The sequence below is a fragment of the Triticum dicoccoides genome, chromosome 2A (assembly GCF_002162155.2).
Source record: "Triticum dicoccoides isolate Atlit2015 ecotype Zavitan chromosome 2A, WEW_v2.0, whole genome shotgun sequence".
In the NCBI taxonomy this organism is placed as follows: domain Eukaryota; kingdom Viridiplantae; phylum Streptophyta; class Magnoliopsida; order Poales; family Poaceae; genus Triticum; species Triticum dicoccoides.
In genome coordinates this window covers 589,010,883-589,020,630 of record NC_041382.1, presented here as the reverse complement: position 1 = coordinate 589,020,630, position 9,748 = coordinate 589,010,883, and the positions used below count along the sequence as shown (strand labels likewise).

General features: G+C 42.1%; 1 protein-coding gene across 2 annotated transcripts; it reads left to right on the top strand.

Moving 5' to 3' along the window:
• The first annotated feature begins 2,578 nt into the window (after positions 1-2,578).
• Positions 2,579-8,536, top strand: LOC119355555. Of its 2 annotated transcripts, none has more exons than XM_037622372.1 (2): positions 2,579-2,648; positions 5,366-8,536. In XM_037622372.1, the coding sequence occupies exon 2, from the start codon at positions 5,440-5,442 to the stop codon at positions 8,197-8,199; it is 2,760 nt and encodes a 919-aa protein (XP_037478269.1). In that variant the 5' UTR covers positions 2,579-2,648; positions 5,366-5,439; the 3' UTR covers positions 8,200-8,536. The 2 variants fall into 2 exon arrangements, with proteins under 2 accessions (XP_037478269.1, XP_037478270.1); XM_037622373.1 differs by having other exon boundaries at positions 2,582-2,648; positions 5,394-8,536.
• Positions 8,537-9,748: the final 1,212 nt, after the last annotated feature.

Sequence of the window (9,748 nt, the reverse complement as noted above, 5' to 3'; positions counted from 1 at the left end):
TGTCATGCTTTAAATTGCCACGAGGTTTATGTGAAAAGCTGAATAAGCTCATTTGCCAGTTCTTCTGGGGCAGCAAAGAGGGTCAACGAAAACCACACTGGGTTTCCTGGAGAGTTATGACTCAACCGAAGAAGTGTGGCGGATTGGGATTTAGGGACATGCTCTTCAATTTAGCATTGGCTCATCGATCGTGGCACCTGCTCACAGTGCCTGATTCACTTTGCGCGCGGTTGCTTAAATCTGTCTACTACCCAAACAATGACATTCTGACGGCCGAATTGGGATCACACCAGTCTCAGGTATGGAGGTCAACCCTAGAAGGTAGAGACGTGCTCTCGCAAGTTATTATAAGGTGTATTGGGGATGGTTCAAACACCTGTATTTGGCAGACAATTGGATACCAAGAGACTCGTCGATGAGGCCACTACTTTGCCTAGCTAGCGACCCCCCTGTTTTGGTTAGCGAATTGATTGACAATACCTCAGCAGCTTGGAGATATGGTAAGTTGCACCAGTTTTTTCTTCCGTCTGATATTCAAGTTATAAAGAATATACCTCTTTGCACGACACCAATGACTGACTTCTGGGCATGGCAATTTGAAAAGAAAGGTGCATTTTCTGTCAGGTCGGCATATCGAATGTTGGTGAATTTGAGAAATATGAGAGATAACTTGCTCGATAGAGGAGATTCATCCAATAGCACGGCAGAGGAGAAGTGCTGGTCATCTTTGTGGAACACCAAAGTTCCAGGAAAAATTAGAACTTTTCTTTGGAGGCTCGCAAGACATTCTTTGTCGTCAGAGGACGTTCGCCACCATAGAAACATGTGTGACACAGATTCTTGCCAACTATGTGGAGCAGCTGATTCATGGAGGCACTCGTTGATTGATTGCACAACATTGAGGTGTGTGTGGGCCTTAGGTGACGAGGAATTAACTGATCATATTGTTGAGTCTCAAGAACCCAGTGCTAAACAGTAGGCTCTTTAACATGATGGATGCATTATCACATATGGAGTTTGTAAAGATGGTCGTCACTCTTTGGGCAATATGGACTGCGTGTAGAAAAGCTATACACGAGTCAATATTTCAAAGCCCAATGTCGACTCATCGCTTCATAGAAAGCTTCATTACTGAGTTGGATGATGTGAATATGATTGTTAGCACTTCCACTCCGGCTGGACGCGCACATGTGACAATGAGGCGGAGCTCTTGGAAAGCACCTCCAAGTGGACATGTTAAAATCCATGTAGATGTGGGTCTGTCCCATGATAGGCGTGTTGGAGCTCCGGCAGCAGTGTGCAGGGATGAACATGGTCAGTACCTCGGGTCCTCAGCAATTGTTCTACCTGGGGTTATAAATCCTACAATTTTAGAGTCCATTGCTTGTCGTGAGGCCTTGGCACTTGCGGCTGATTTATCTTTGGATCACTTGGTGATTGCATGTGACTGCAAGCCGATTGTGGATGACATCAAAAAGGGGATAGGAGGCCCCCATATCACAGTCGTCAAGGAGATAAATAATAAAAGAGGGTATTTTGCTAGTTGTGATTTTGTATTTGAAGGTCGTGCTTCGAATCTAGAGGCCCACAACCTTGTGAAATTTTCTATCTCACTTTCGCAGGGTTGCCATTTGTGGTTTCTATCCCCTCATGACTCCCTTTGTATCCCTATAAGACTACCCACAATGGGAGTAACATAGGTAGTAACATCACACATATCTAGATAAAATAGGTGATATGGCAAACAATAAATGAAGAAGGAGAGCAAAGTAGTAACATAGCTAGTTACTAGTAGTATGAGTAATATCACACATATCAAGGCAAGATGTCTCTATAGCTTAATAAATGAAGTGTTGCATGTTACGACACATATGTTACTCCCCACTATAGAGGTAGTAACATAGACTAGTAACATGTTTATGTTACTACTCTATGTTACTACCCATTGTGGCTAGTCTGAACATACTATCTCTGTCTTGGTTTATTGGTCCCCATTGTATTTCGTGCCACATTTTGACCAAAGATTTAACTAACAAAATGTTAATGCATGTCAATAAAAATTATATCGCTGGATTCGTACTTGAACATTGTTTTCAATGATATAATTTTTTGTGACGTGCATGAACATTTTATTAGTTAAATTTACGGTCAAAATTTTTGGACGGAGGTACTTCCTCCGTCACGGTTTAGAAGGCACAGTTAAATTTGCGTGTGTTTCCACAATAAACAAGGTTTATGGCGCATTGCATTTATTTCTAGTAGCTAATTAGTACTTCGATATACTATTTCTATATGCATGCGTAGTGTGAATGCTATTTTTTAGCCCATTCCACAACCAATAGATAACCACCTAGGTCCCAGAGAATTTCTATGTGCGCCTTCTAAACCGTGACGGAGGGAGTAGTAGTTTCTAATTAATAAAGTGTGGGATCCTTTAAAAAATAAGTAAACCCAGCATTAATCTTGGTTGGTTCATGTCATGCATCCAGCATTTCCATACCGTCCTTCCTCACTTCCCCTCCTACTAAACCCCCTCTGCGCTCTGCCTCTTCCCCTCCTCTTCCTCGTCGGTCCGGTCGGCCTCGCCCTGCCGCTGCCATCCGCCGCAGGCCCCCATCGTCGCGCATTGCCGGCCGTCGACGATTTAGGTATGTGCATTGTCTCCCCTCCCGTCACCTCCCGTGCATGCGCTGAGACAACAAAAGGCTCCGCATTTGATTGAACAGCGTAGGTCCTGACGTGATGGTTTTGGATTTTTGGGGGCAAATCTGGATGGCTGCTGGGTTGGATATCTAGGATCTCCTTTTTGATCGGCTAGGGTTCGGAGGAACTTGAGCCGTTCCCTTTCACGCGCTGATTTTGGGTTGCTTCGTCACGCCGATCACCAAGCTCGTAGCCGTGAATGAGCTCAGTTTGTTCAGACTCCTAGGCACCGAAGGCGTGATATCTCTGTTGGTCTCGTTGTTTGGGAAACATGCTTCTGTATTGTCAAAGTGGGCTTCTGAATTCCGATGTGCAGAATCTTTCTCTGTTATGGGGAAAAGGGGAGGGGGGATGTTTTTCATAGCAAAAACAGGGCAAATTGATTTTTTTTTAGCAAAAAAGGGGGTGCAGAACTAGAGTTTTGTTTCTTGAAATAACAATTATATACACCCCCTAATTTTGTTATCAAACTAGAGTTTTGTTTCTCTGTTCTTTTGGAGGGAAAGACGAATAGGCAGATTCTGGTTGTTGTACAGTTTTCCTCTGATTAATGGGGCAACAATCTTCTTAGTTAATGAGACAAGGCGAAGCTCTTGCCTCTGTTTCGGAAAAATATCAAGGGTGAAAACTGAAAACTGTTCTGTTTATTTCTCTTAGCTTCCTATCCTTTCTGTGCTGATGAGATGGAGCAAAGTAATAATAAGAATGATATTGGTTGGTGGTTGCATGTGCCATTTATATTTTTTAAGTTTGTACGATTGTGAGCACACTGGTAAGTCGAAAACAAACATTAACGAGACACATTTTCCCGTGGCTTGCAGTAAGTATGAACTCTTGATTTTCCGTTTACAACCTTATCGTTCTTTGAAACGCACATGTACAAGCAGATACACATAACTCTGTTTCCTCTGCTAATTTACATGCTGGACTGCATTCTAAATAATTTTATTTCTATGCATCTGCTTGTTTGTCATCACTACATCTGCATGACAAGATATTGCCTCGGGCCTTTTGGCATCAGTTAGTGGTGCCACAACTTAATGACCAAACCTCTCAAATCCCAATATATTTTGAACCAAGTCATCACTATGTTTGAGCCTGTTATTATAGTTTAAATCCTAGCTGGTTATGTTATGATCGTTCACTTTACTTTTCTCCTTTGTGTAATATGGTGATGATTATAGTAAAAATATTTCACTAATCCATGGCTAATGAACTTAAAGACACCTTATTAGAATCTTCGTTGGCATGCTTTCTCAATCACATTGCTTTGTACAGAAGATATGTGCTCTTGGTTCAGGCTTTTGTTAAATTATGCTGCCAATTTTCAAGGACACCAACGATTACATTTACACACGATATCGTTGAAACTTTGTTACGAGATATAAAAGCTGCGAAATGTTATTCTTCATTGTAGTAAATATATACGAAGAAAAAGCTTGTAGAACTTGCTACGAAAGATTTGCTTCTGCAAATTCTGTCTTATTTTTCTGAATTTAATTCGTCCATGTACGACATCCAGTGCCCTTGCTTGTAGTATATTTATCTGTATCCACATGCCACTTCCTTTTTAAGCATCTGCAGTCCCATCGATACAACACCAGCTGGTATTAAAGTAAAACATGCTTGGCTCTTAATTCCAGAATCGTTTATATTACATCCACTGATTATCAAAATCGGTTCGCTCAACCAGTATAACATAAAGCAACCAGCAAGAAGTAGCAGTAGATGGCATGGTTGGTGGTGAGGTTCACAGCCAATGGAGGTGATTATTAGCTTTAGAGTTTGTAAGGGAGTTCTCCAGTGGAGCTTGAAGAACCGGCCACTGATGAGTGGACTGCGCGTATTGTAGTTTGGGTGATAACTAGAGTACGACGACGTGACCTTTTCCTTTATCTAATAAAAAGAATCAAGAAATAGAAATTAGACCATTAAAGAAATACATGATCGAATAAAGACAAATTTGATGTGTAATAACTGAACTTGCACAGAAGGTAGAGAGACATCTGATGTATTAAGTGATTCCACTCACTGAAGTCACTGATGAAGGTCACCATTATTTTTCTTCGTTTTGTAGTGGATGGAGTGGCTTTATTATCTTCCCAAGCTATCAGTTGTCATTGTCCTTTTTTCTTCTTTTCGAACACGCATCTAAATGCGTGTCATTGTGCATTAGAAGAACACCAGAGAAGGCAGAGAGTACAAGGCACCTATGGTGGAGTTGTAATTGTCCTTCATAAAAATACTGAGAAAGATACCAAAAAGGAGAGCAAAATACACGTTAACCACAATCCACCGGAGAACCATGGCGACTAACCTCCAGTGATATGCAGAATTTACTGGAATATAGGAAACTGAACCCTGCTGGGCGGGAGTGCTTTCTGATCAGTTGAGCACATACATCTAGAAACTGATCTGCCACATGTTTAGCCTATTGCCTTATCTTATGAAACATAAATAGATAATGCAACATATGAAAAAACCAGGTATTTGATGTTGGAAACAATAGCTAAAAAATATTACTTCCTTCTGATTTAATTTTGTTTTTTAGGGTGGCAAGAAAGCGAGTGTTGTTCTTTTGTTGCTTGTTGTATACTAGCAAGAAGCGCTTCTGTCCTTCTGTTTTAGAGTGTACTCGTTATCATAATTCTGTGTTTTGCAGGCTCACAAGTTACTTTTTTGGTCTACAGTTTGTCCTTTGTTATCTGGAAGTAGTATATCTCACTTCATACTACTATGAGTCTCCATAATGAGTGTCAACGACAACAGCTGCGTGGCTCAAACTCTGCAAAGCCACAAACATTTTGGACCATCTGTCCAACTTGTGGCACCAAATATCAGTACCACCATGCAATTTTGTTGAAATTTGTCCGCTGCCAGAATTGCTCGAAGCCCTTTATAGCACATGTTTCAACTGAGCAACCTGCTCCTTCTGGTCCAGATCAACAGTTTGCTGGGGTGTGGAAAAATGCAGGAATATTTTCAGAAATTAGATCGCTTCAGAAGTTCGAACCTGGGCAGGTCTGGGCACTCTACAGTGACAAAGATAAGTGTCCCAACTGCTATGCCTTGATACAGAAAGTTGATCTCAAGAACAATAAAGTACATGCAAGATGGCTGGAAGTTTGTCCTGATGGGGAGGTGGAGAAAAGATTGGTAGAAGATCGAACTGTTGGGTGCGGAACATATAGGGTCTCCACCACCCGTGGTATTACGATTTACACCGACACGAAACACTTTTCTCATCCTGTACATGCCATATTCACTGGTAGAAGGAACTCTTATGAGATATATCCTAGGAAAGGTGAAGTTTGGGCCCTTCTCAAGGGATGGGATATTTGTTGGAGTTCAGATGCTCACAACCAAAAGAACTACAAATATGAAGTTGTTCAGGTCCTCTCTGATTTCACGACAGGCACCAGTATCGTTGTCATTCCGCTTGTAAAGATAAAAGTCTTTATTAGCTTATTTATACAGTCTAAAGAGGCCACCCCATACCTGATACCTCAGGAGGACACGGTATGGTTCTCACATTGCGTCCCGTATCATTTGATGAGTGGAGCTGAAAGTGAAGGCATTCCAGAAGGAGCTCTGGAGCTTGATCCTACAGCTCTTCCCCTTAACTTGGCAGAGGCTCTTACCTGTGTTGTTCCAGAAAGCAGTTCACTAAAAGGCCTGAAGTTTGATGCCAAATATGCTGGCTCATCCAGTGGAAATAATTCTCACAAGGGATCCATGAAGGTTGGGGAGAGGCAACATGCTACGTGCACAAATGCAGGGATCTTTACAAAGACACCGGCGGCTGAGAACAGAGGACATAACACTCCATTTTCTGTAGGAGGTACAGATGTTGATGAGCTATCTGGTCATATTGTTCAAGCAAAAGTATCATGTCCTGAATTTTTCAACTTTGACCAACTTCGAGGTGTAAATCAGTTTAGAATGAACCAGGTCTGGGCTGTCTATGATAGTCGAAGCTGTATGCCAAGATCTTATGCTCGAATTACAAAGGTAAAGAGGGCCCCCAAGTTTATGGTACACTTTATTTGGCTGGAGTTTGATCCCACAAATAAAGAGGAGCTGGCTTGGTCTTGTGGGGAACTGCCTGTTGCTTGTGGACATTTCAGGCGTGGAAAATCAGAAACAGCTCAAGAAACTTGCATGTTCTCTCATACTATTTCCTGTCAGAAAAGCAAGATGAGAAACTCCTATGATATATATCCTAGGAAAGGTGAAGTTTGGGCCCTTTTTAAGGGATGGGACATTGGTTGGGGTTCAGATGCTGGCAACCACACAAACTATGAGTATGAGGTTGTTCAAGTTGTCTCTGATTTCACTACAGGAACTAGCATCATCGTCATGCCGCTTGTAAAAATAAAAGGTTTCGTCAGCTTATTTATGCAGTCAAAAGAGGGAAGTGCGTACCCGATACCGCGGGATAGCACACTGAGGTTTTCACATTGTGTCCCTCATCATCTGATGTGTGGAACTGAAAGAGAAGGCGTTCCACAAGGAAGTCTTGAGCTCGATCCTGCAGCACTCCCCCTTCATTTGGAAGAGGCCTTTGCTTCTGTTGTCCTGGAAAAAAGTTCAGCAAAATGTCAGGAGTTTGATGCCAAATGTCCTGGTTCATCAGGTGGAAATAACTCTCGCAAGGGATCCGTTAGGTACGGAGAGAAGCAAGATGCGACATGCATGAACACATGGACGTTTGCAAAGATGCCAAAAGAAGAGAAGACAGAGCATAACACTCCATCTGCTGTAGAATGTACACATGTTGGTGAGAAATCTGAAGATATTGTCCGAACAGAATATGAATGTCCGGATTCAGAGTTCTATGAATTTTCAGAAACAAGACTGCTTCCCAAGTTCGGACCTGGGCAGATCTGGTCCATCTACAGCGATATCGATAAGTTCCCCAATTACTATGCCTTCATAGAGAGTGTTGATCTCAAGAACAACAAAGTACAAGCAAGATGGCTTGATGCATGCCCCCGGGGAGAGGAGGAGAGAAGACTGGTGACAGAAGATCGGCCTGTTGGCTGCGGAACCTTTAAGGTTTCCACTGCGCAGGGCCTTATGACTTACACTGGTGCAGAAATAGCAGAATGCTTTTCTCGTCTTGTGCTTGCTAGACCAACTGGCAGACGAAACGAATATGAAATCGTGCCTCGCCTTGGTGAGGTCTGGGCCGTTTACAAGGACTGGAAGGCTGGATGGACTGCACGCCATTTTAGCAGCTGTGACTATCAGTTGGTGGAGATATTCTGCCACACTAATTCGTCCATACGAGTTCGGCTGTTAAGAAAGGTTGATGGTTACAGGGCAGTATTTACAAAGGAGACAACTGTGGAGACCATAGGCAAGGATGAGTACCTGAAGTTCTCTCACCAGATCCCTTGCTTCCATCTGACAAACGAAGGAGGAGGCAAGCTTCGAGGCTGTTTGGAGCTGGATCCTTATTCCGTGCCGGAGGAGTTTCTCCTGACTGATTGAATTGTGAATCTCTTGGAAGCCTCTTTTCCTGATGGAATTACAGGACGGAAGGTTCTGCCTGGAGTTCTCCATGTATCAGTGATGTTATTCTGTACTCGTTTTACTCCTGCAGCAGTACCGCTAAGATCTAGTACTCTGAACTAAAACCACGACACTTACTAGGGACTAGTAGTTAGCGACTTGGCATTTGTTGCAGTTGGTGTTCTTTATTTTTAGTCTGGTTATTGAACTGCCACTCTTCCTTTTTCTCATAGTAGTTTACTGTAACCGCGAAGGCCACGGTGATGGGTCCTCGAAAATCTCTGTAAAATCAAATCTAACAATAGCTTTGTGTTCATCCATCACCGGGATGGGATACTGTGGCGTAACTGTTGCTCCCATTCATCTTGTTCTTGGTTTTCTCGATGCCCCAACCATTCGAGCTGTGGTGCCTTCCTAGAACTAAGACGGGCACAGCTTTTCATCGTTGAACTAGTAATGGTGCACCTGCGATGCACCTTATACCAAAGGATACTGCCTGAAAATTTACTGTTGTATATGTCAAATACCTCTGTCAGGAAGGCCAATAACATTCCAGCAACAAAAAAAAGGGAAGACTAATAACAGATATGATAATGCCGAAGCGTCTATTCGATGCACAAATGTCACCATTTTCTGGAAAAAATAAAGGGGTGCCCAAGCTAAATCAGGCCTCAGAAATCAAAGCATAGAAAAAGGCGGGTCTACATATAGATTATAGATTAAGCCTGGAATATTTGACATCCTATTGATATATTTGCATATAGTATAAAAAAATCTTTCGACAAAAGAAACGAAACAACATCATAAAAAAAGGATTATGTAGCACCAGATTTACAATATACATTTCATCAAACCAACAGATCATGTGATATTAAAAGGAATAACACTCGCAAAAATCTCTTTCGATGTTGATTGTTATGCAATTTAAATGTATCCATGAACTCAAGGACCATCTTGTATGCACTGTAATCTCCGATACACCATTTGTCTGAAAAGTTCAGCACCGAACTTTGCCCAACGAATGCCCTCATCAGCCAGCCCATGTGAATGCAGCCAACATTCAGGCCTTATTCAGCTAATATAACTACACAAGGATTTATTGTGCTATGATTTTTCTTGCAATGATACATGCATTAATTTTTAAGATTCAGCCATGGAAGATAATTCAGGTTGAGACGGCCTTGACTGTAAGACAATAAGTTTTGGGAACCAGCACAACCCTCTAGGGGTGGCTTATCTCATTATATATAATGGTTGTGTTACAATACGTACATAGGTACAGAAGTTATACATAGTCTAACACCCTCCCTCAATCTTAGCCACTTTCTAAAGAACTGAGAAGGGTAAGATTGCGCCTACAAGCCTCAAACTGTGGCAGTGGTAAAGGCTTAGTGAAGATGTCTGCAAGTTGATCCTTAGACGAGATAAACTTGATCTGGAGTTGCTTCTGTGATACACGTTCCCGTACAAAGTGATAGTCAACTTCAATGTGTTTCGTTCGGGCATGAAATACTGGATTTGCAGAAAG